Genomic DNA, 26,556 nt, shown 5'->3' on the forward strand with positions numbered 1-26,556 from the left:
TATGGTTCGTTTGGATTGCTCTGATTTAGTGATACTGCTTTTGTCCCTCCAAAGACTGAGTGCCTGGCTCTGTATTTAGAATGGTGGTATCCTTCAGCAGAAATGCCAGGAAGTTTTCTATCTAAGAAATGTATATGGCTCCCACTAGTGCAGTTAGACCTGGTGAGGAATTTTTCACTGAACCATTTTTGTGCTAAAACACAGTTGATTTTGACAAATCTCCCAACTCAAAAACTTTTTGGAAGGAAGAGTTGAAATTGTCAGAATGTCCCATTTCAGCATCTTCTATCCGGAAAGTATTGGGGGTTTTGAGTCACAGTGACTTTTCATTTCAAAATTTTAGTAAATTTAGACTAAAAAAAGGTTTATAAAAAAGGGGGGGGAAAGGCAAAATTGAAATAAAAAATACCTAGATTGCCCCCCAAATATTGTGGGTTTTGTTTGTTTTTGTTTGCAAAAACTTTTGAGATTTCAACTTTTCATCCTGATCTTGGATGGGAAAATTTTTTTGAAACCTCAACAATTCTCACAGGGTGAGAAAACTGCTTCTGGCCTCGCGCTAGCCACAGTATTTGAGCACCTCACAATCTTTATTGTGTTTGCCCTCACAACATCCCTGTGAGGTAGTCAAATGCTATTACCTCTATTTTATAGATTGGGAACTAAGGCATAAAGAGTAAGTGACTGATCAAAGTCACGCAAGGAGGCAGTGGTAAAGCAAGGAACTGAAGCTGGATCTCAAGAGTCCCAGGCTAGCACCCAACCCTCTGAACCACCCTTGTCCTTTTTTTCAGCTGATTCCAAGCTGGCCAATGTCGGTTTGGAAAAAAGCCGATATACTGATTCTGACTCGCCAACTGAGGCCTATACAAAAGCTCAGAGATCAGCAGAAGGCTTCTAACCAAGTCTGCTGGCATTTCCACTAGGGTTTCAAATTTCATGAGTAACCAGTTTTCTGTCGGAAATCTTTGCCGTGACAAGAAGCTCCAAAGAGTTAGCGGAACGGAGGTGCGTGTGCCACATATATAAATCACTTGTCGCTGGCTGCTAAAATCAATCCCGCCTTGATCACTGAGTTTTCATTGCAGCTGCCTCCAGTTCTGTCTCTGCTTCAGCCCGCCACATGGCCTTCTTTTCAGCATTCATCCTCAGCAGCGTGTCCTCTCTTCTCGCAGCCTTTGAACATAAACGGTGAATCTCATTTGCACAATAAAATTTCCCCAACAATAAATATCCCACTTGTTTGCTTCTCTTGCTTTCCGTGTTCTTTTGATTTTTTACAATGAAAGAAGTTATTGAAGATAGATTTCCTTGCTTCACCTAATTGTCAGCATTTGGAGCCTCTGATTAGCAGAGAAAGCATATTGCCTTTGCTCCAAAGGCATGCAAACATCTAGGACAAACCGGGGCGGGGGGGGGGGGCTTTCATCACTGAAAGACCCAGAAGCAGAGACCCTCTGGAGTTGTTTTTGTTTGCTTCCAAAGCCCATCCACCCATCCCTGTTTGTTTAATTTATTTCACTCATAGGCTTCAGGCCACCAGTTTCCACATCAAGGTTTCCCATCCCTGCCAGGAGGCCACCTGTTCCCACCTACGCTGAGCTGACGTTTCTGGAGGCTGTGTTTTTTCTGTGCTGTCACTCATCAGAAGGGTCACAGCAGCCCAGCAAGGAATGGTCACTGCACACAGCTGATGCGTGTGTAATTAGACCACGGCGCTGGATGGTCTACCTCACAACCAGCAGGGCAGCATGAACATCAAGCAGCTGCTGAGCGATGCCGCCGCAAATGACAATTCCTCCAGGGCAAGCCGAGCTTGCGTGGTCTGCTCAGTGGGGAGTGTGAGCCCACAGCACTGGGGAAAGAATGGGCTGAGTGGCCTGAAAGAAATGGATACAGTGTCTCACTTAGGCCTGAGCCAAAGCCCACTGAAGTCAGTAGGAATTGTCCATTCTCTTTGGAGAGGACCTATACTGAGCCACAGAGAAATAACTGGTTTTTAAAGTTGCATTGCAATGGGTTATTGCAAAGTCAATCAGAAAGAATAATGGTCCAATAAGTCACATCACCAATACCATACTACAGCCAGAAACATGTGGTAAGTAACTCATCATCCCTAATATATTGGTTAATGTGTATTTGCTCAAAAAACCTTTGTATTTATTAAGAAAAAAGTCGTATCTGCACCGGTCAAACAGTGCGGTTGCTGACCAGTCAGTACAAACATACTTACTTGCTTGCCTGAGATGATCATGACCAAGCAGCCTAGCAGAGTCAGCGCCATTGTGATGTAGCAAATTTTGATCCTCGCTCTGTTCGTAGCAGCTTTGATGACTTCAGATCTGCAGAAGGGCAGAGCAGATATCTGGTCAAATGACAACAGCATGAAATAAAACAAGAGGGTTGGGGGGCGGGCAAGAGGGGAAAGTTGTTTAAAGAATTGCACAATTCTTGCCAGTGGCAGTTTATTTTGGTCAGAGGTCTTCTGGTTTCTTTATATTAATGGATTGTTAAACGAGAAGTTAACAGTCAACTAGCTGCTGCCTGAGGGGTTTAGCCAAACGCTGCATAAAGCAAACATCTGAAGGGGGCCCACCAGGGAATGAATGCTGCTCCTCTGCCTTTTCCTGACCCATTCAGGAGTGAAGAGCAGACAAGTGGCAGAGCTCGGAGTGCAATTTAATCCTTTTCATGACTGAAATCCAGGGGGCCACGTCCTCAGCTGACTGTGCTGATTTAAACTAGATGGGGGTCTGACCTCCATTGATACGTACGAATGATGGTCCTGCCGGCTAATGCTACCTTTGGTGGGGCGACATGGCGCTCTGGCCTGGGCCAGGAACGCAAGTCTTGGCTAGGATTAATGGAAGCTTTCACATTGCAGCTGCTTCTCACGGCGACTCCCCCTTGGGTCTGTCATTATCATCCTATCACATTCCAAGAAAAGCTCATGCACGAGGCGCTTTTCAACGTAGAAAAGTCAGCCAAAGCAAAGCAAGCCGTCCAGCAGCTGCGAGGAGGATGGAAGCGAGTGGGCAGCAGCTGAAGGCTTAAAGCACGGGACAGTAGCACACCAGCTGGGAGGATTTTATGAAGCCCAGCGCATCTGCAACTGTGACCATCAAGTAACAAACGTTGTTAATAGCAGACTCCAGGGCTAGATTCTCAGCAGGGCTAAGTGAGCATCGTTCCCCAGTGCAGGTCACCTGCATCGTGGGAGCCAGTGTGGGGAGAGAAGCCACTTCTTGCACAGGCAGGTGGGCAGAGGAAAAGTCAGGAAGCAAATTGTGATTCTCAGAGGCACTGTCTGATTCCTACCCTGCTCCTGGGACAGTGAGCTATGCTCTGCCCTTGACTTGATCTGGACCGTGTCCTTATAATCCATGTTTTATACTGGGCATCAGTGGTGACTGATCGCCAGCACCTCAGGGGCCATCCTGTAAACACCTGGAGACCTTTAACGGTCCCATGGGTCTCAATGAGACTCCCTACCACAGCGCGGTTAAGCCCATTTGTGCTTGCTTGCAGGATTAGGGCCTTGAATGGAAAACAAATATGAAAACGGAACAGATCTGAGACACAGGAAGAGGCAGATTCTGCACTAACCCTACCCCCAAATCAAATACACATTAGAATCAATCCACTTGTTGAAACCCCCATGTTTCCCCACTGACTCTGTTCCCCTCCTTCAGCAGAGAGCCCAGGGGAATATTTTATGTTAGAACACCCACTTTGAAGACATCTTTGTTTGATGTTTCTTTTCCTGGTGTTCAATTGTGTTAAGTGTCCACAACGGTCACTATCATGAGGAGTGAACTAGTCACTTCCCGGAGCTTCAAAATCTCACAGCAGGTCAAACATGATCTTAGGCAACAACTAACTGTATTGCAAATCCTTCCACACATCATGAGGGGGAAAACACACCACCGGTGCTGCACTTATGGGTACAAAGAAAGATGTGTGCTTGTGGGCAGGTGGCAAACAAGCAGTCTGTAAATGCTGGGTTTTCTTGCTGCAGGCATTGGCATTTTTATGCAAACCCATGCCCATGTTAAAATTATTGGGACTATTCAAGGAATAAGCTTGATCCCAGCAGTTCTGTTACTTAGGGTCCTCAACTAAGTGAGGTGTCCTTGTAGCTCAGACATCACAGCCCTGCACCTTGGCAGTTTTCCCAAACACCTTCCTACTAACACCAGGGGACTGCTTGAAATGGTCCTTGAGGCTGTAGATGGTAGATGCAGTCTTCCCAGAGACTTGTTAACTGTTCATAGTCATTGCTGAGATGTTTCTACTGGGCTCTGCAGATGACTGAGGGCACTTCTTTGACTGTTATTTCTTGCAATAGACATTTTAGCATGACAGCTTAAGCCAATCACTCATGAAACTGTAGCAAAAGAGTGACTTTAATTACATCTGTATGGGGAAAGCATGTGTTGAGGACCCGGTAAAGAAGCCCACCACCACCACATAAACACACCAATGTTAAAAACCAGGTGGCATTAATGTCTCTACACACTGAACTGATGTTCTTTTTCCAAAAAAGATCTAATTAGGGAAATGAAAATATAAACTGGCCTGATGGAAACTCACTTCAGACGTTGTTTGCTAAAGCTATGGATGTTCCCGATTCAGAACAGTGGTTAAAGCACGTACCCTGAAATGGACATTAGGCAGCTCAGTGATTTGTGAGCTACCCAGCAATTTGTGTCAAAAATGATTTCTGTCCTCTTCTGAAATTCCTAATCTCCAGAGCAATTTAACTCAGTTCACCTTACAGAGTTGGCAAAAAAAGCGACTGCTTCAAGATGGGCTTGTATCGTTTTTGTACTGAGACAGCAGTGCGCCCACACATTTCATGCACGGTCACGTCGTCCTGTTGTACTATTAGAAAAAAGAACGCTCATTGTGTAAGCGCAGCGCTGGCGACTGGCCACGCAAGGGAAGGTTTGAACTGGCCGTTCCACACATACCCAGTAGTGGAGATTTTGACAACATAAGAAAACAGGTCTACTTACGATACTAGAACTGGAATATCCTCCTCTTTTTTAAACCGTCCCGCCCATAATAATATCTTTTTATCAAATGCTGTAGGTCTCCTGTCATTTCTGAATGTGTCACGGCCTGTAAAAGATAGTACCAAAGAAAGTCATCAGCTAAGTTAAGAGTGGAAGTAAAAAGCTGCATTTAAAGAAAAAGAGCCTTGGGCTGAAAGTTTAGAGAAGGGCTTCACATGCTCGAGGACACCTGTCATTAAGGGCAAACCCACCCTCAATTAAGATCAATGAGATTTAGCGACTCAACTCAAGGGCCCTGTCTAGACATTTTCTTTTGTAGTTGTCCCCCATTGCAATTCAGCCGCAACGATGAAAGGGGTTTTTTAGTCATTGTGTAGTCTAACCATTGCCAGCGATGGTTAAAATACCAGTGGCCGGTCTACTTTCTGGATGGGCACTCTGCCAAGCAAGCTGCAATGGTGCAATGTTCACGACAACACTACAAGAAGTTAGAAGATTTCATGTCATGAATTGTATGGATTTTTCCAATTCGGGGGCAAAACGTAGATACATAGGATGAAACCCTGTCCTCACTGAAGTCAATGGCAAGATTCCTATTGATTGCAATAGGCCAGGATTTCACCCACAGATTTTTAAGGCCAGAAGGGACGTTAGATCAGTCCAGCATCAAGCCCATAAATGAAATGAAAAATCTTTAATTTAAAAAATGTTGGAAGAAAATTAACTTTTTCTTTGGTGGGAGGGAATTTCCATTCCATTTATGAGCCTTTTCCATAAAAAAAAAATGTTTCAAAGAAATAATTTTGAGATGTTCTATTAAAAATGGTGCTGCAGGAGGGGTGGGGGGTGGAGGATAAGAGTCTAGTGTGGACACAGCCAAGGACTGGCTCCGAGTGCCTTGTTGTTAACTGCAGCCTGGCCGCTGTGGGCTGATTTTGCTTGGAGCCCTCGGATGAATGGCGAGGGAACGAAGGTTCTTTCTCTCTTTGAGGGCAGCGTCACAGAAAACGTACCACAAGGTCAGAGTGACATTCTCCCCACCGCGGTGAATGGCTTGATCTATACTCTGATCCCAGATGTAAATGGCAAGTGTCTCGCCCACCCCAGTAATTCCCTTCACTGAAATCAACAACACACACGGCTCCCAGGAAAAGCTTTGCAGCAAAAACAGACTGTACATTATTTATGTTTGTAGAAAGAAAGCCCCAAAATAAATTGCTGGTCTGAAACTATAGCCACTTTTCAGCATTACCGCACACAGGTCAAGCAAGAGATTTACAAGGAGATGCTCCCCCCCACCCCCTTCCAGTTCAGTGTTCGGAAGTCAGAAACACAGCTCAGTTCCTCCTCATCATCTCTTTGTATTTGATTGTATTTGTGTTAGCTGCCGCATCTAGTACACAATGTGCAGCTGCAGGAGAGGCTGCTCTGGTACCGAGCCGGAACCGAACAAACTTCAGGCCCGCCCCGCGCTGACAGAGTCGCACTCCTCCATCGCCAGGCGTGGCCACTGCAGTAGTTTCCCCTCTTTGCTGGTGTGACTAGATCAGTTTTGCGCTTGGGCCAAACCAGCAAAAATTCTCCCTTTCCAAGGTTAACAAACATCAAACAAAAAGTCCACAAAAGGTGCCCGTCTGCCCATTCTTCCTCTGTGCCAGGGGTATAATCGCACCACTTCAGAACACCGCCCTGCTGCCATGGAAGAGTCTGTGCTTTTCCACTGCCATGCCCCTGAACCAGCTGCCTCAAACTCAACCCTCCCTGTTTTCTGTTTGCCCCAGGGCCACTGCCAACATTGGCCTCCTCCCCAACCCTTCCCAGGATTCTCCAGTCCAGCACCTCCATGCTCCTTCTACCCCTCCCCGAGACTGGGACCACCACGGGGCACACCCAGTCACTGCAGAGCCTCCCATACTCTCCCCAGTATCTCTTTACACTGAGCACAAGGGCTTTCTGATATCTCTGCCCCCTTTCCCCACGTGCTCTGGTTCCCGCTGAATCTTTCTGCTCTGGGCCAGAACTTGAGAATGTCCTGGACCCATGCCTGCCTTCCTCAAAGGTCTTATCTATCTTCCTTTCCCATTCCTCTCCCCCAGGCAGATGCTCTGACTCTGAGAGCGGAGTGGGATGTTTTGCTGAAGAGAGTCTTGTTGACCAGGAACCCTGTCTCCTGTTTCGTCTTGTTTTTAAATGCTCAAAATAGTGAGGTTTAGCAAACTGTCTGCTGTGTTAATTCCTTGACAATGTCGCCATTCCACAAAGAGAATGAGGAGGGAGGTTGTGTTAAGATACAGTCTATTGGGAGGCTGACAACATGCTTTCATGAGAGCCAATGACAGGCACAACCATTAGGATGCATTGCACCACACGAGATTATCCGGGGGAGCCCATTGGTATTCTCTCTCAACATGTGTCACTACAAAGTAAGTTCTGTGCCCCAGCCTGGAAATGCATTCCCAACATTGGGTCTGAAATGAGGCCAGTTGAAGTAAGCCCACTGTGAAAGAATAACAAGAAATGGCCAGCCGGATGCCAGAGCACCTGGTTTTCCACGGCCTTCTCTCCCGCACAGTTAGAAGTGAGCCGAGGAATCTGCTCTGGCCGCGTGGAGCTGTAGATGACAACTTGAGACACAAGGCAGGAGAAAATCAACGCCCCTGAGCCGAGACTATGCTGCTTGAGTTTGAAAATAAAGAGTGGCATTAGAAGCACATAATGCTCTGTGTGGGGGTAGGGGAGGACGGGGTGCAGCTGATGTGCCCAGCTCCCCTTGAGCTCCCCACGTTGCTAATGGTCACAATTACTGCTGCTCTCCCTGGATGAAACGCACTCTGAAGCTACATACAGACTTAGGAGACAGAAGACAAAGACCATCATTCCCTGCTGAGTTTACCTGGATAAATAACACCACATTGTTCTGACCAAGGCCTTTCTTTCACCCCAGTTTTGAGAGAGGCTGAAAAATTCAGAGTATAAACCCTGCCCCCCTTTCTCACACAGTGAAGGGCGGGGGGGGGGGGGGCTTTTACTGTCCCAGCCCTGGGGAGAGATGTGGTTCAGAGGTGCGGGACACACTGCTGGCTTTCTTAGCATGGTGAGTCAGTGACAGCAGAGCAGGCTTGTAAACCAGCAGGCTGGGGCAGGATGACAGCCCATTGCAAGGCAGGGAGGGCTGGAAGCCCAGGCAATCGGCCATCCCCAGGGAGTCAGCTGGAGATCCCCAATGGCTACTAGCCTCCACCCTGCACCCCGACTCTTGGCTGCTGAAGCTCCAGGGGAATTTTGTCAGGGCCAGCCCCCGTTCAGACAGGCAGCCAGACCACTCTCCCGCCCCCTCCCCCAGGCCAGGTTGCTGAAAGCTGGCAGTGCAGGTTAGGAAAGGAGACCTCGGCAGCCAGGGGTGACACTGGTAGGGTTGGAGGTGGCTGAGCAGCTGCTGCAAGGTCCCGGGTATCATGGCTGCTGGAGAAGCTGCTCAGCAGGGCTCATATGGAGCGCCAAGCAGCTACCCCACCCTCCAAGCCACCTCTCCCCATGGGAAGGCTGTGCCAGCACGAACTGCCCTCTCTCAAGATAAATCCCCACTCTGGGTCTCTCTAGCCCAGGGAGTGCAATTCAGTCCGCTTCCTGCCTAGCCATCGTTCTGTGCCTGAAAACATTACCTTCACTTGGTGCCTGCAGGAGCCCTCAGGGACACAGAACCTCGGCGCTGCCTGACCCGAACCCTTCCTGCACCGAGGCCATAGTTCTCCCACTTTCTAACGCTCCCACTGCTGGAAGAGCTGGGGGAGAGACCCCGCTGCCAGAGGCTGGGTTGAGACCTACCTGGATGCTACAGGACGAACCCTGGGTACCTGAGAGCTGCTATCAGGGTATATTTGTAAACTTAAGGTGACAATTTACTTTGCAAGGCCTGAGTCTAATAGCAGCTCCACCAGCCTCGACCGACTGCCTACAATAATATGAATAGCTTCTCTTCTAGGACTTCATTACTAGGGCATGAATAGATACATCTATTTCCTGGCTGGTTTGTTTTTTAATTTAACTAGTTTACTTCCATGAACTGGGAACATTTGCTTTGATGGAAGCAGGACTATTTTTAAATGGAAATTAAGAAATTGTCCATGTACACTGTAAAAGGTGGGGCTGCCAGAGACTCTGTCTCAGAGACTTTGTGGTACCCACAAAGAACATACAGAATCTCCTCAGCTTAGCTAGAGGATAGAGAAACGGGTCAGTCACTAGCCATTTTACTGTAAATTATGTGAAACACAGAACAAAACATTTCTACCCACCTGGAATAGCTGTTTGAGAAATAACCTTCTTTGTGGCCTCCACTTTGTTACAAAGCGTTCTTCTTGTCTGTAACAATATCTGAGCATCCTTGGTACATGGACACCTCCAGAAATTGGTTGCTCTCAAAATACCTGTGACAAGAGGCTTACTTTTCAATAGCCGCCCCAACATTGTGTGTCCAGTGCTGAAATGTCCACTTCTATCTCTCGTGCTTCAGTGAATAGACAACTCAGTAGTAGCCATTTACTCCTATAGACCTGATGTTCTGGCCAGCACACAGCAAATCAAAATAAACTTGCCAGGTGTTCGAAGGTTAAATTGCTGTATGTCCGCTGACGGTATCATATATTTACACCACTTACCAGCTTCGCTGAGTCACAATGACTTGAGCAATAGATCTACTGCTCGTGTTTGCTCAAAGACACACCTTTAAAATCACAAGGGCAATAACCCTAACTGCTCCTGCCTATGTACAATGGGCCTAACCCAATTTCTGGTTAAGTCACTGAGAACTGTACGTCTCCCGCTCTGTAGCTCCAAGGAGCTGCCAATGATTGTAAAGATTTTGCATTTCTCTTATACCCCCATGACCAGCAACAACAAATTCTGTAATGACTGTATCGATCAAGAACTGAAATCTCAGTTTGTGTTAATAGAAGGAGTGCTGTAAAAGATGCTTTTCCCAAAGGGAAGTTATGTAGCTGTTAATTGTCATTTCAGGTTAAGCCTACGAGAGACCTTAACAATCACACACATTTTATCTTGAAAACCAATTGATTTAAACATGAGTCTTTAAGAAGGAGACACTTCCTTTGTTACTGAATAACAGTAAGTATAGGCTGGTGGAGAGAGAACTTATCATGATTAAAGCTAAGATTTTGTCATGATTATTTTTAGTAAAAGTCACGGCCAGGTCATCGGAAATAACCAAAAATGCACAGAAGCCCGTGACCTGTCCCTGACTTTTATTAAAAATAACTATGACAAAATGGAGTAGGAGGAAGATCCAGTGCCCACCGCTGCTGGGGCTCCAGGGTTTGCCCCCCACCCAGGGTGGCTGAAAACGCAGGGCCCCTCCCTGCCACGGGCAGCAGTTTGGAGCTGTGGGGTCTGCCCCCTCCTGCGGGGACTGGAAGCTGCAGGGCTCCCCACGGCAGCAGCTTGGAGCTGTGGGGTCCCCCCACTGCCTGCACCAACTTCCATAACCTCTGTGACAATATCTTAGCCTTAATCAAGATATATTACTGGCCCTGGATTTCAGTGGATGTCACAGTACTCAGCTCTTTGTTGTTATTGGCCATCCATTAACTAATTTATCTCATGTACATCAAAAAGAAATGATTAAAAACCTCAAATTTGCAAGCGGATTGATTGCATGCCAACCTTTTGGTTATGAGAGCAGTCTGAAGAGAAGAGAAGAGAAGAGAAGAGAAGAGAAGAGAAGAGAAGAGAAGAGAAGAGAAGAGAAGAGGACTAGGCAGCTGGCAGTTTCAGTTCTTAGGAGTTCTTGCCTCCTGAATTAGTTGCTGTGCATCTTGTGATAAATCCCCAAATACAAAGCAAAATTCATCTGACACCTTTGTGTTATGCCTGGTTTCAAGTAGAAGCCACTCAGAGCCACTCAATTTAAGATGCTTTCCATCAGAAGCCACAACTTCAGAAAGTTGTGTCTGAAACTTGGCCCAGGGTCATGAGTCTCAGGGCTCCTGAAACCAAGTTGGTATCTGCCACAACAACTAAAAGTAAGCAATTTTCACTTGGTTCTGGGTTTTGTTACAAACAGTTTACAAAATTTTGTTTTGAAAAAGTCACTGTTGTGATCTTTGAGCAACATTTCCAAGGCTCCTGGAGCTTCCTAGGAGCCAGGGCTGCCAGGCTGTCAAAGAATCAAGTGGGCAAGTGAACAGGAAACCAGGCAGATTTCAAAACCTGCCTTGCAAGCAAGTTCCGACTGGAAACCTGCCTGCTTGCTGCTGGAATTTTGTCAAAATGGGACATTCCCGCAGAACTTTTCTGTTTTGACAAATCAGCATTTTCAGCAGAACAACATTCCATCAGAAAATTTCCACCCAGTCCTGGCTCTGATGTCACTGACTAACCTCCCTGTAAATGAGAACTTGGAAAATGATCCTATTCATATTATGCACTCTCTCTTAGCTGTGCTGGAGCTGCAGAGCAAAGAGGAGGACATCATCAAAAACTTATTTGTGTTCCCAAACAGCTAAGAGGTTAACCACAGAGAAGGAGGCAATCGAAGGAGAAAGTGCCCGTTTTGCACAGTAACATTTCAGAGCAGAACCAAACTTGCAATATTTTGTAGTCACCAAAGTAAGAAGAGTATGTGACAGTTAAAATTAGTCTGGCTACAGTATAGCATTTTGTAATATTGGTCCTTGAATGGAAGTGATCACTGGACCATAGCTGTAACCTAAACAAAGCCTGGGTGGTCCTGAATGTGTTTAATAATATCATCCCTATTAAAATGTTATACACACAGAATGAAGCATGAACACTGTCATTTTATCAGCTTGATGTTTCCCCTTCTGGTTTTTGCACAATATTCTCTCTAATGGTTCATGAAATGAAAATGCAAAATAAATTTCCTATTTAGAGTGCTGTGTTATTTACTCTGTTTATACGTATGAGGCTCTAATGTTGATTTATAGCCAAGAAAAAAAATTCTAATTTGAAGGGAAGAGGCTTTTGCCAGAGGGAAAGTTTTAAGAACCATTTAACGCTATCAAATTGAATATTGCCTAAGACAATCAAAGCGTGGGGGTGGGGGGAGGTGTGATAGAACACAGATTGTGTTGTTGGTTAGGATGTTCTTTAAGGAGTTGGGTGATGAAAGATGGGAGACAGAGGGAACAAAATGAATTACTCAAGCTATTCAGCCCTTGGCCCCAAGGGAAAATACTCCTCTGTTTATAGAGATGTTTTATGTTTTAGAAAACATGAATTTATTGACATTGAAGGAAAAAACTTGTGCTGATGACAATTTACTGCTTTTCTCCTTGATGAAAAACAGACAATGCACCCAGACAAAACACAATGTATTTAGCTTAATTTGCTTGTAATTCAGTAAAGCAAATTAAATCCATTTCCAGATTACAAAGCCATACAGCAACTAAATGGGAGTTTGAGCTTCCAGCTGCAAACTCTGCTGCAAGTTAGACCTGCAAGCCAACGTTACTCAGTGAACGTGATTATGATCGAATAGGCACAGCAGAAACCTGACGGGCCGGCTGGGAATATCAATGGAGCGAGACAACTGAGGGAAGATGGGCAGAGGAGAAGTGGGGGAGGGGGTTGGTTTAAGAGAGACAAGTTTTACATGCAGGCTTTGGTGCGCATAACTCTGCTTGCTGCTCCGAGTTCCTCATTTCCTTTAGGAGCCATGCTGCTGTGCCATCATCCCCCTTCCCTTACCTTGTGGCTGCACAGCAGAAATGTCCAGGAGAGTCTCTGGGCCTTCCCAGCACTTATGGACACTAACTCCTGTACAGAAAACTGAGGTCCCAGCGTGGGATTGCCCTTCAGAACTCACTCTGCAGAGTCGGGGGCTTGGGATGTGGGGAGCAGGAACAGGTCTCCATTTGCCACGCTTAGAGCATCTTGCATTCTAATTCCTTCTCCCCTCAGCCCCTCCTGTGGGGGAAACCTGGGGTCCTCAGCCTTCTAGGTGCCATTCGGGGCCCCGGTTCAGCAAGGGACCTAAGAATGTGTGTCACTTGAAGTATGCACCTTGCTGAATCCAGGCTTAAAATGCTTGTTGGCACTCAGATCAGTGCTTCTTGTGTTTAACACATCCCAGGCCCTGCACAAAAGCAGAGCCCCACCTCAATGAATAATCTGGGTCCCGGGGCAAGTTTCACTTTAAATGGAGTTCCCAGAACAGCTCATTGCTCAAATGTCTGCTTTTACCCCGTGTTGTGGTCTGAATTTAAAAAGGAGAAATTATCTTTTTTTTTCTTCATGTCGTCTCTCTCAAACACAGAGAAACCAGCAGCTTTTGCAGGCCCCCTGTGTTTCTCCGCCAAAGGGTTGTCAATTGTTAAGGAACAGCCACTCACGGTGATAAGAATCGTGTCTGTGGGGTCAGAAACAGCACTTCAGGATGCGCAAAAAACAGACATATTCCCTGGAAACCACAAAGGCATTTACTTGTCCCTGAAATTTAGTGGTGTCTCTTGCACCGATTGTGCAGGGGTGAATTTTACTTCAGTCTAGGTGGGAACATACAAAGCTCTACGTACTCCTTAAGCCCTGTGTTTTAAAGGCCAAACAATGAGGCCTGTATTCAGTTTTTAAGCAACAGTCAGGCAGTACTCCCATCGACTTCAGTGAGAGTTTGCTTAAGTAATAACTAAGACTGTCAAACTGGACAGTCTCTACGTAAAAGAATAAATGGACACAAATCAGACGTCAAGAATTGTAACATTCAAAAACCAGTCGGAGAACACTTCAATCTCTCTGGTCACTCGATTACAGACCTGAAAGTGGCAATTCTTCAACAAAAAAACTTCAAAAACAGACTCCAACGAGAGACTGCTGATTGGAATTAATTTGCAAACTGTCTACAATTAACTTAGGCTTGAATAGAGACTGGGAGTGGATGGGTCATTACACAAAGTAAAACTATTTCCCCATGTTTATTCCCGCCCCCCCCCCTTCTCCTGCTTGTAATAGCTCATCGTAAGTGATCACTCTCCTTACAGTGTGTATGGTAACACCCATTGTTTCATGTTCTCTGTGTATATAAATCTCCCCACTGTATTTTCCACTGAATGCATCCGAATGCACGAAAGCTTATGCTCAAATAAATTTGTTAGTCTCTAAGGTGCCACAAGTACTCCTTTTCTTTTTGCAAATACAGACTAACACGGCTGCTACTCTGAAACCTGTCAGTAAGACTGAGAGCGAGACTGACTTCTGCCCTTCCCCTCCCCACCCACATTCCCAGCCCTCTGTAGCTCCTTCTTCTGTATCCCACTGGGCTGGGGGCTGTGTGTGAGGAAGGGGCCAGGCTAGTGTGACATTCACCTTGCATAGTTGTCTTCCCCTCACACACACAACCTGGGTTCAAAATGGTGTCTAAAGCTGGATGCAGCCTTCTACCTTGCGGCTAATTCCCCCTTTGGCTTCTGCAGAAACCAGAAACTTGCAATGGACCATTTTACAGCAAGATTTTGGCCACTGATTATCAGTATTTATTTGCTGCAAAATCTGGTGAGGCACTTTAATGTCCTTCTCTACTGCAAATGCTGCTGAGCATTTACTTGGCATGAACTCACTCCTCAGCACAGCTACCTTCCTTAAGGGTCAAATTGGCAACGAGAAGCTGGAAGCCAACAGCCAACTCTGTGCAGATAGGGAAGGCATGGAGAAACCTCATTTAACAGCTAGAGTAGGCATTTTTACTTTGGCAGAGACTTCTCATAGCAATTTTCACAGGTTAACTTGGTTCTGGACTTGATAACTTCTCAAGGTCCCCTCCAGGCCTATATTTCTATGATTCTATGTCAGCTGCCCTGACCCTCTTGCCCAAGCCCAGCCAAAAGCTGAGTCCCAGGGCAGTGATACCTTGCCAGGCCTGGGCTTTCCCCTCCACCCCATGTCACCATGCTCACTGGGATAGATTGTCTCTTCAGTCAGCTGACTAGAAAGCACAGCTCCAGTTTCCCTTCATACCAAGAAGTGAGCAACTACCAATTTGACCGCAGTCACCCGGCACACTGAGGAGCAGGGTCCATTCTTCGTTATGCTGGTGCCGCTCTGGGGGAATGCCACTGAAGAGAGAATCTGGCCCGGAACTTTTGCTGCAATGTTCTGCTCCCGTGGAACTTGCAATAGTCCCAAAGGGTTGTCAACGGAGGACAGCCAAAACAGAGACCCCTTTTCTCCCACTTCCTCACCCTCGTCCCACCTCCATGTCATTCATTCCCCATGGGCGTCTCTCTCCTTTCCCAGCATGCCCTTTTCATTCCTCTCAGCACACTTCTCTGCACACAACTTCCCCACACCCTGCAACACCTTGTTGGTCCCCTCTCCTCACACTAAGAAAAGGAATACTTGTGGCACCTTAGAGACTAATCAATTTATTTGAGCAAAAGCTTTCGTGAGCTACAGCTCACTTCATCGGATGCAAAGCTCATGCTCAAATAAATTGGTTAGTCTCTAAGGTGCCACAAGTACTCCTTTTCTTTTTGCGAATACAGACTAACACGGCTGCTACTCTGAAACCTCTCCTCACACTGTCTCCCCCACCATCACATCACTCTCCTCCCACTAAGGCTATGGGGCTAATCCCGTTCTCCTTGCTCAAAGATCCCAATGAGCACAATGGGAGTTTGCTAGGTGGGGATTCCGTAAATTCTGCAGGAATTGGCCCTGTACGTGGCAGAGCTTGGAGAAATACCTTGGACATCCACTAACCCAGTGCATTACATAAGAACAGCCATAGTGAGTCAGACCAAGGGTCCATCTAGCCCAGTATCCTGTCTTCCGACAGCGGCCCGTGCCAGGTGCCCCGGAGGGAATGAACAGAGCAGGTAATTACCTGGAGTTGCAGTGTTATGTGGCTGAGTCATTACAGAAGGCTGTAGATTGTTCTGGCAAGTGCCTTGTTTTCAGTCAGACGCTTTTTACAGCTTGCACAGTGAACCACACCTCTTGTACCAAGCACCTGTGTGAAAGGCCACTGGGGAAGAAGCACTTTTCCAAGGGAATAACCTGAACAACACGTCTTTTTCCCTGAGTTAGTATTGGTTTAACAATAGAACTTTTTACAAATACATATCTCTTCCCCCCTCCCCCCAATACACAGTTTCTTTTAGACCAAAGAGTATTCTTTTAAATAAATATTAAAGCCGACTGGAAACTGACCTACAGCTTGCCCCTGAGGGCTGCCGTAGCTAGGGTGACCAGACAGCAAGCGTGAAAAATTAGTACAGGGGGTGGGGGATAACAGGAGCCTATATAAGAAAAAGACCCAAAAATCGGGACTGCCCCTCTAAAATTGGGACATCTGGTCACCCTAGCCGCAGCATTCCACAGAAATGACAATCTTCTGGCTAAGGCAGCGGTGTAGGACATGAGAAGCGTAGGTTCAAGTCCCAGCTCTGGCCCTGCCTCCCTGTGGGACCTTAGGCCAGCTGTTTCTGGGAGCCTCAGTTCCCCATCTTTAAAACAGGCAGAGTAGTGTGAGGACACTGTCATTAATGTTTGCCAGGTGCTCACTCACGACAGTGATGCGGGTCAGACCACCACTGACATAGCAGGGCCTTCGCTTCCCAGCTCAGTAATTAAGAACTTCTGGGAAAGGGGCACTCTACTCACAGTGCCAGGCGCTTCCTCCCTGCTGAACATTTGACCTATCGGTCTGAACAACATGGACCCAGGAGTGGTGATCAGGTCAATAATTATTTAGGTCTTTAGCTGCAGTTAAGGCGCTTGTTAAATAGTGCAAATGAACCCACAGGTGCCATCTTTTCTCTGTGCCCGGTGGGTGCTCGCGCCCCCCTGCCCCTGGCCCCGCCCAAACTCCACCCCTGCCCCGCTCCTGTCCTGCCCCCATTCCAACCCTTTCCCTAAAGTCCCTGCCCCAGCTCCGCCCCTCCCTGCTCCTATTGGACCCCTTCCCCAAATCCCCGCCCTGGCCCCACCTCCTCCCCTGAGCGCGCCGCGCTCCCCCTCCTCCCCCACCCTCCCAGGCTTGCCGTATGAAACAGCTGTTTTGCGGCGCAAGTGCTGGGAGCTAGGGGGAGAAGCAGGACGCAGCAGCGTGCTCAGGGGAGGAGATGGAGGTGAGCTGGGGGGGGCAGGGCGGGGAGCAATTTTCCCCCATGGATGCCCCAGCCCCGGAGCACCCACGGAGTCAGTGTCTATGAATGAACCTACAGGTATCATACTTTCGAATGCAAAGAGCCTTACAGAACATTTTAAAGTGGGCTTTGCTGTCTGACGTCTAGTATTTAGCTGGAGGCCTAGTGGTAGCAACAGTTAGCACAAGGCCCCAAGAAGCCTACTAAAAGCTGGCATTGGTGAGTAACCTTGGGTGAGAGGATTTAGCAATATAGACCTTGTGATAAACTGTCTAGGCTGTAAAGGCTTTATTTAGCCAGACTTATTGCATAGAGAACCTTTGAACTGCACCGCTGCTTATGACAATTGTTAGACCCACCCACATGGGTAGCAGGAATGACAAATATGGACAAGATGCCAAAACTTAACCACATAGGGTCCCAGCAATAGGTAGGTGTAAGGAATTGGTGCATAAAAAGGGAATCAAACCCGACCATCTGTGGGACCTTGAGATAGCAGGATGGTGACAACCTTAACACTTAATCTCACCTTAAGGGGAACCCCCAGGCCCACAGGTTTGGGAGTACATGTGATGCTGTCACCTTATCTGGTTTTTCTAGTTCTGTGATTTCACTTATATTGATCGTGCTACTAATAAAATTCGAAGTCTCTGTGAGTCTCACCAATCATCTTTATAATTCGGCTCTAACTCACCACCAAAGAATGAATTTGTTATTAGTGACAAATGCATTTTGCACCCCAAATTAATCATAAAGCTACAGAGGGTGGGGTGTTTACTATCACACAACAACACAACAAACCTACAGATGCTCCTGGAAAGCATTGCATGGCCGACACCTAGGCTTGCACACCACTTTGGGCCCAGTCTCACCTCACTGAAGTCAGGGGCAGAGCTCAAACAGCATAGCCCCCAGTGCTCAGATGGCACACAGAGGTGGGTGCAGCGTCAGAAGCAGGAGCATACAGCTGGGCTCCAGGCTCAGCCACTGTTCTGCCACTGGCCTGCAAGCATCAAACAGAGCTCTGTTTTCTTTCCCTTCCCCTCCTCCCTCTTTTCTGTGTTTCTCTTGGTTTAAATTTAAATGTAATTAAATATTAGAAAATTCTGAGAGTCGCACAAGTAAAACCAAGTCCCCAGTAACAGAATCCTGAACCCAAACTGCTTTATATACTGTGGGAGTAAGAAAAACAATCCATAAGCCCCATCACAAGATTGTGTTAATAATTTGATCAGACGTATCCCACTCTGTCACACCCTGGGTGTTCACTCAAAACCTCACTCCATCTCAGTCTAGGTGCCCGCTCCCTGCCATCTTGGCTTCAGAGAGGATGCAGCTTCATATTTCATGGGGTCTTGTGTTCTCCTGGTGACTTGGAAGGTATTTAGCCTAAGGATCTACAACTGCAAATCCATGAGAAATCAAAAGCTCACTGGCTATTTGCCACCATCTACAGGGCAAGGTCAGAGATCATTGACTGTCATCACGTTGCAACTGCAGCACCTTGGAGCAAAACTAAACTTGGATGGTTTATGCAGAAGCTTGGAAAACTGCCACCAACATGAAGCCATTAGATGTATATTTTCTTAAGGATAGTCAAGTGCAATTCCGCTATTTTCAGAGGCAGCCGCTAAGCATAATACAGCTGCTCAAAACTACACGAGGAAAGTTCTTTTGTGGGGGGAAGGGAAGGCATCCCGCTTTTGGCATTTCAAACTTTAAAGTTTTGTCAACTTTTAAAAATTAACAAATTTCTCCCAGCTCTATAGTTAATTGCAATTTGAAAAATTTACACCAGGTGAGCATCTAGCGGGACCCATCAACCTCAGTATGGAGAACATTTAACTGAAGACAAACTTGTCTAGTCTTGTTTAGAAGTAGCAGAATCTACTTGCTGCTGAAGAAGTGCTGAGCAGGGCTGGTCAGGAATTTACTGACACAACAGCTTAATGTTGGAAAATGCTGATTTGTCAAAAACTGAAACTTTGTGCAGGAACATACCAGTCTTGACAAAACTTCAGGTAGGAAGCTCTCTTGGGGCTAGGATGTAATTCCTGGTCAGGGGGAGACACCCACACTGGAATAGCCAATAGCTGAGTGGTTAGGCACTCACTGGAGATGTCTGCTCAGTCTAATGTGGTCTCCAACTGCCCACAATGACAATGAAAGCTTCTTATCAATAAAATCAATCTAAACAGTTTATTTTCTCCTGCTATTCTTATAAAACAAATATACCAGCTGAATGTGATTCATAGGCCTAGGCCAGGCCTCACTGAATTCAATGGGAGTGTTGCCATTGACTTTACCAGGACCACGATTTGGCCTGGCATCCGCTTTATTGTATTTAAGCATTTTGTTCAATTACAACAGATTACATCTTGCCTGAGCAGAGGTGCCTGACACTGCAATCTGCAAATTATCTTTACCTAACAAGATTGCCTGTTCATTATCATTGGACACCTTTATTTCTGCCTGGAGTTACACCAAAATTACTAGTCATGTTTTGCCATTCATGATTAACAACACAATGTTTTAATAACTCCAGGGGCTCGTCCTGTAACTTTTACTCACATGAGTCATTCCCCTGACTTTAATGGGGCTACTTGTGGAGAACAGCTCGATCATAGGAATAAGGATTTCAGGACTGCGGATCATAACTGGTGTATTATGTCCCATCAGTTCTGTACATAGGACTGGATCCAACACCCATTGAGGTCAAAGGAAAGACTCCCTGGGCATTGAACTTTACTTTAGCTATAATTTTCAATATAAAATACACAAGAGTTCTACTCAGAGTCCACAGCATTGGAGCAATGTGTACAGTGGGGGTGCTGAGAGCCATTAAACAAATCTGTAAACCCTGGGTATGATGGAAACCACCTCAAGCAGGGGGCGCTTCTGCACCCCCAGGACCCCTGCTCAGAGTTAAACCAAGGATTTATATCATGGCTCCAATTTACTCAGTAAGTATTAGGAATAGGTAGGCATCAGTCAGCTGTGATATACTGGAGTATAGAGGGTCACAGAAATCCAGATATGACTTTTTCTAATGGGGCCACAGAGTCAGTTGAGCAAAACTCCCGTTGAACTTGGTCCAGGGTTACGAACATCTGTGAACAAACCTGAAATCTTGACGTGGGAGGGGGAGGACTGTTCCCTAGCTCACCATTTCACACGCCCTGGATACAGAATGTTTGGGGTTTTAATCACTGGTATCGCTGGGAACAAAAATCACAACCACAAAACAAGATGGGGGATGGGGGAATATTTTTTATGGGACCAACTTCTGTTGGTGAGAGGGACAAGCTTTCAAATTACACAGAGCTCTGTTAGTCATCACTTCTCCTTTCTCTGCCAGCCACCAGGATATGACCTTTTCCCAGAGTTCATGAGTACTATGCAGTAAGAATGAAACATGATGCTCTCTCCAGAGCATGCAACTGTGGCAAGCAACCAGCATGCATTTGGCAGTGCATGCCATCTGGACTGAAATGCACTGCGATTGCCTAAAGCTTGTCTCATTACGTAGACGCCAACGAGCAGCCATATGGAAGCAGTAAGGCTCCTGGGAAGTATGGACTCCCAGCAAAGAATCTGGGGTGTTGCGCTTACCGCTGCAGTGCTTACAGCTAATGAAATTTACACATTGACTAGCTTTGCAAGCAGTAACTGATTTCTCAGCTAATGCAAAGTGGTCTATATAGCTTATGTAGCATAAGTGTGCAAGAATTGGTAGGTAAAACAAAGGCATTTCTACCACTACAGCCATCAAATAGATTCTGAGTTGAATAATTTAGATGTTTTTCAACTCTCAGGTCATAGAACAGTGTAATTTAAACCTATTGTACGCCTGTTTCCCCAGCACAGTTTGAGGAATGCAATTAGGGTGATCAGACAGCAAGTGTGAAAAATCAGGACAGAGGGTGAGGGGTAATAGGTGACTATATAAGAAAAAGCCCCGAATATCAGGACTGTCCTTATAAAATCAGGACATCTGGTCACCCTAAATGCAAAGACCAGAATAGCCTGGTTGTCTGCTAGGATTTTTTGGAGGAGGACTTAGAAAAATGGCATTGTTTTCACAAACAGGTGTGTTTTGAAATTTTTCAGCCCATTAGTCAATAGTTTTCATAGATTCATAGATATTAAGGTCAGAAGGGACCATTATGATCATCTAGTTCGACCCCCTGCACAACGCAGGCCACAGAATCCCACCCACCCACTCCTGCGTTAAACCTCTCACCTATGTCTGAGCTATTGAAGTCCTCAGATCGTGGTATAAAGACTTCAAGGAGCAGAGAATCCTCCAGCAAGTGACCCGTGCCCCATGCTACAGAGGAAGGCGAAAAAACCTCCAGGGCCTCTTCCAATCTGCCCTGGAGGAAAATTCCTTCCTGACCCCAAATATGGCGATCAGCTGAACCCTGAGCTTGTGGGCAAGACTCACCAGCCAGACACCCAGGAAAGAATTCTCTGTAGTAACTCAGATCCCACCCCATCTAACATCCCATCACAGGCCATTGGGCCTATTTACCATGAATAGTTAAAGATCAATTAATTGCCAGAATCATATTATCCCATCATACCATGTCCTCCATAAACTTATCGAGTTTAATCTTAAAGCCACATAGGTCTTTTGCCCCCACTGCTTCCCTTGGAAGGCTGTTTCAAAACTTCACTCCTTCACACCCTTCTGACCTTAATATCTATGAATCTATGAAAACTATTGACTAATGGGCTGAAAAATTTCAAAACACACCTGTTTGTGAAAACAATGCCATTTTTCTAAGTCCTCCTCCAAAAAATCCTAGCAGACAACCAGGCTGTTCTAGTCTTTGCATTTAGGGTGATCAGATGTCCTGATTTTATAGGGACACCTTTATTCATAGATTCATAGTATGATGGGGAGGGGGGGAACCTAATTTAAAAAGTTTGAACTATTTTGTGGAGAAATACAGTTTTCTACTCATATGCGCTAAGCTTCTACTAATATAAAAATGTCTAAGGGTTTTAAGCCCGTGCACAATTACGTATTATCAATCAGCTCAATAAATTGCATATCCTAGAGGGATTGTTATAACAGACCCTGTACAATTGTTTCAACATCTCATTTTTAATGAATGCCCAAATATATATGTAATCAGTACAACATAAGGGTCTAAATTAATTCCTTGGTGAAATTAATTATTACACCAGGGATGAAGTTGTCCCAAAAACTCCAACAGAGTCCCACACATTTTCAAATTTGATAAATATTTGGGCAGCCCTATCAAACAGACCATAAAGATGTCTTCCAAGCAGTTGCAATCAGTTAGGTGGGTAAGATGCATTTGGAGAACAACATGTTTACTTTCCCAATTAAGCCTTTATGTGATCAAAAGGACTATCAGACAAATACAGCTGCCAAGCTACACTCACTGCATCAAACAAGAGTGCGGAGAGGAACAGAGGGGGGATGGTTTTCTACTGTGTATATCATTGCATGTGTAAGGGGACTGTTGCCCCCTTACTAACATTCAGGGGGGGTGTTTTAGTTGCTAGCTCCCAGTACTAAAAGGGGGAAGGGTGATGGGGAATCAGGACCCTGAGACTGACAGTCCCCAGGAACAATGGGGAGAAGCCAATGCTCCAGGTGAGCCTGAATGACAGGGCGGGCAGGCTAACCAGGGAGTCAGGAGGCCAGGGAGGTCCCATCCTCCCTGCGAGCTGGAATGGCCTGGGTCAGACAGAGGGGGGCCGAGCTAAGGAGGAAGCAGGGGCCCGAGCTGAGCTGGGGAGCAGAGCTGGGCCAGAGCCAGAGGGGCCAGAGAAGCAGCCCACGAAGCAGGTCAGTGCTGGGAGCAGAGTCACAGAAGCAGCCGGCAGAGCAGACCTGTCCTGGGAGCCGAGCTGCAGCAACCAGAGCCAGAGGGGCCAGAGCAGCAGCCCAGGGAGCTCGGGGCAGAGCAGCAGCCGTGCAGAGACCGAGTGGTGGGGCTGGGGCTGGAGCAGTCCGGAGCCGGGTGTCGTGAGCAGCGGGGGAGACCGCGGGGGACCCTGGGCAGCGGGCCCAGCACAGGGAGACGCCTCAGCCAAGAGGCTCTGCAGGCCAGGCTTGGATCGTAACCCTGACAGGGCGGGGGCGACACTGGGCAGAAGGGTCCTGCCACTTAGAGCCTGAGAGCGTGTGGCCACCACCAGAGCAAGTGTCCAACCCCCAGCATCCCTGCAGCACGGCCAGGGCCGGAGCAGGGGCCTGGGACTTACAAGGAGCAGGCTGTGAACTGCCCTGACGTTCCAGAGATGCTGTTTGTGATGTTCCCTGCCACAGAGCGGGGTGATGTGTTTCCTTTCACCTTTCCCATTTTCCCTTATTCTTTTTAAAATTAATTGTTGATTAAATAACTTGCATTTGCTTTAACTTGTATGTAATGATCAGTGGGTCAGAGAAGTGCCCAGTGCAGAGAGAGTACCCCAGAGTGGGGACACCCTAGCCCCTGTCCTAGGTGACTGCAGCAGGGTTGGGGGTCGAGACCCCCAGGAATCCTGGGCCCAGCCTTGTCGGGGTTACGAGGACTCTGCCAGACAGGAGAGTGGAAGGGGAGTCCTCAAGGGCAGGGAGGACACTGGGTAAAGGAAGTGGGAGCGAGGACTCAGATCCTTTTGCTAGGCCACTTCAGCGGGGTAGTGCAGAAGCTAGGAAAGTTCCCCACAAGAGCGGGACTATTCCCCCGCTTACACATAGGTGACAGGGTGTATTACGGTGTATAGGCTGGGTTTGCTGCACTGCCCATTATGTCGCGTTTGTTTGTAATTTCCCATCTGTCTGTACCTATCAGCTGTCTCTTGTCTGCTTGGATGGTAAGCTTTTAGGGGAAGAGCCTTTGTACTGTGTTTATACAGCACGTAACACAGGGGGGTCCTGGTCCGTGACTGGGGCCCCTAGATGCTGCAGTGATATAAATAAATAATGATCATAATAATGTGTGAGGCAGGGAGGTTGTGTTTGACTGAAGCATCAAGTCTTGGCCACACCTGGTTAAAGGTGATCAGGCACAGGGCAGTGGTTAGCCCAGGGCATTACCTCCCGAGTACCTACGTAAACCAACATTTACTCCTCTGACAATAACAATGAGTCCAGTCTAGCAAAACGTGTCCCTGGGCTGCCCAAGTCGCGTAAACACACATATGAAGCCACCGCAAAGGCTGGTTTATCTAAGGAAAAGCTTGGTCTGTCTGCCGGAAAGTAAAAGACTCAACTTGCTGGACCGGACCCATCTGCCTCTGTTCATCCACCCCAAAGCAATGCAGTGTGCCTTGGAGTAGGTGAGGGGATTTCCCCAGCTATGTCTGCTAAGAGAGCACACATTACAACCCCCCTGGGCAGTTCCCATGCTTTGCCAGCCTCCTGAAGTATTGCTGAGGAGGGCTTTAACTTTTCTTTGCATCTGCATTGTCATCACTGTTCATAAAACAAGTTTCCAAGGGAAGCTAAATTAGGAGCTGAGAAAAATAATAAAGAACAATGTAATCAGATGTAAGAGGGAGATCGTTTCATTACCTGAACCAAGGCTCATTATTCACCATTTCTCTGGGAAGAGCTGATAAACTCAAACTAATGAGTCTTAGCCCAAAGAAACAAAGAGGGACTATCTATTTCAATACTGTAGCATACCAAGCAGGGAGCAGATTTTGTGGGTGGTGTAGCTTCCCGTACAAAGTGAAACAGCAGTGAAAAAAGCTGAACCAATATTATCTTCTGTTACTAGAGAAATACAGTGAAATTATAGAAGTATCTTACAGATACAGTAGTTACCCTTACAGAATCCCCATTCACCAACAGGTAGTAGACATGGGGGTGAGTTGCTATCAGGGCACTTCACCTTCCTGTTTTAAAGTTGTGTAGTGACAAAACCACAAGGAGGGGGATGATTTCATACTTTTTTTGGGAGTCCAGAGCATCTGGTAAGATTACATCTGTATAAATATCCAAAATATAATAGATACACTCCCTGTCATATTTTCTATATAGCCCTTCTGCCAGGTGTCGGCAGTAGCAATAAGGAGCAGTTTCAAATATTGAGGGGGACCCTCTTCAAACCACAAACACCTCTAGCCTGAGCCCCACTCAGCATTTCTAGGATGACTAAATACCTTCCCTACGCACCCTGTAGAGACAATACTTCCCCACTCTCAATCATTGTACAAAACACGGCTAACTTCACTGGAGGAACGGTTACTCAATATCAGCTTGGGAAAACACAGCAACAGTCCAAGAGAATGACAAGTAAATCACTCCTCCATGGTAACTTGTACAGTTATTGGTTAACTCTGTTCCCCATCCACCAGTTTAACCATCCAAGAAACAAAATGCCCTTTACAGTGTCATTTCCCCTTCCCCGTTCCCAGCCCCTTCCCCTTAACTCCACTCACGGTTAGGTGTCAATGATAGCATAGGCCCTGAGATCACTCAGGCAGGCCTATCTCCAGTTTCGTAGATAGTGCAGCTTGGTCCTGGCCTGAGGCTTCACCACCTTTTGCAGCTATATGGTTGAAGCTTTATTTGGATGCTGGCTAGAAAGGACTCTGGTGTTGTCTCCCATCAAAGAGTCTTCCCCGTGATGCAGGGCCCTTGTTAAATGGAAACCAGTACCATATAGAACCCTTGTACAAAATCTTTGCCACAAGCTAGGAGCTCTTTTTTCTAACCAATTCTGAGTTTTGTGCACAGTTATGGTGACTCCCAAAGCATCAATGGAGGAATTCTGGGTGGGAGGCTTATGCAAATGAAGCTCTCTCTGTAGCTGTACTTCTCCCTTTTCACCAACAGATGGAGGCAGAGCACACCTTTCCCTCGAGAGCTTCTGTTCCTCTGGAGTTCTGGGTAAACAGCTTATGCAGATGAACCAGCTCTGTGGCCATCCTTACCCCTGTTCAGCAACAGATGGACAGGACCTCTCTGCTCCCGTCCCTCTAGAGCTTCTGGCTCCAGGGCTTACCCCTATACTGTTCCCATTCTCATTTTCACTGAAGACAGCAGTGTACAATCCCCAACATCACTTAATTAGCCCCCAGAATGTTTGCAGAAGTTGCAGAATGTCAGGCCCCTTTCAGCTGCACTGGTGTGCACTGAAAAAATACAAAGAGTGCTTAAGGCTTTACTCTACTGATCCACTCACCCTTATCTTTTTCCTTCTCCAAAGCATTTGCTCATGCAGGATATTCTCCGGTGACAGATTCCCAGGAATCCCTCAGAAAGTTCACACCGTATTTCCCCACTGGATTAGAATGAAATGAGAAACCCTAGAATCATAGAATGTCAGGGTTGGAAGGGACCCCAGAAGGTCATCTAGTCCAACCCCCTGCTCAAAGCAGGACCAATCCCCAACTAAATCATCCCAGCCAGGGTTTTGTCAAGCCAGGCCTTTAAAACCTCTAAG

The 26,556-nt window shown here is 46.6% G+C and overlaps 1 protein-coding gene across 2 annotated transcripts; it reads right to left on the reverse strand.

The window, feature by feature from the left end:
- Positions 1–414: 414 nt before the first annotated feature.
- Positions 415–25,656, reverse strand: LOC311526270 (protein FAM162B-like). 2 transcript variants are annotated; one of them, XM_084639137.1, is made up of 4 exons: positions 25,550–25,656; positions 5,019–5,124; positions 2,234–2,342; positions 415–1,176 (listed from the first exon to the last, which is right to left on the reverse strand). In XM_084639137.1, the coding sequence occupies exons 1-4, from the start codon at positions 25,569–25,571 to the stop codon at positions 1,069–1,071; spliced, it is 345 nt and encodes a 114-aa protein (XP_084495263.1). In that variant the 5' UTR covers positions 25,572–25,656; the 3' UTR covers positions 415–1,068. The 2 variants fall into 2 exon arrangements, with proteins under 2 accessions (XP_084495263.1, XP_084495262.1); XM_084639136.1 differs by lacking the exon at positions 25,550–25,656 and adding an exon at positions 9,314–9,652.
- Between the last annotated feature and the right edge of the window lie 900 nt (positions 25,657–26,556).

The sequence above is a fragment of the Lepidochelys olivacea genome (assembly GCF_965140295.1).
Source record: "Lepidochelys olivacea isolate rLepOli2 genome assembly, chromosome: 9".
NCBI lineage: Eukaryota > Metazoa > Chordata > Testudines > Cheloniidae > Lepidochelys > Lepidochelys olivacea.

Bases quoted from the DNA above. Each gene is read 5' to 3' on its own strand.
- LOC311526270 (XM_084639136.1), bottom strand. From the start codon at position 9,485: ATGTTGGGGCGGCTATTGAAAAGTAAGCCTCTTGTCACAGGTATTTTG. The intron at 5,125-9,313 runs GTGGGTAGAAAT...TATCTTTTACAG, and splicing joins TTCTCAAACAGCTATTCCAG to GCCGTGACACATTCAGAAAT. The intron at 1,177-2,233 runs GTAAGTATGTTT...TTATGTTCAAAG, and splicing joins TGATCATCTCAGGCAAGCAA to GCTGCGAGAAGAGAGGACAC.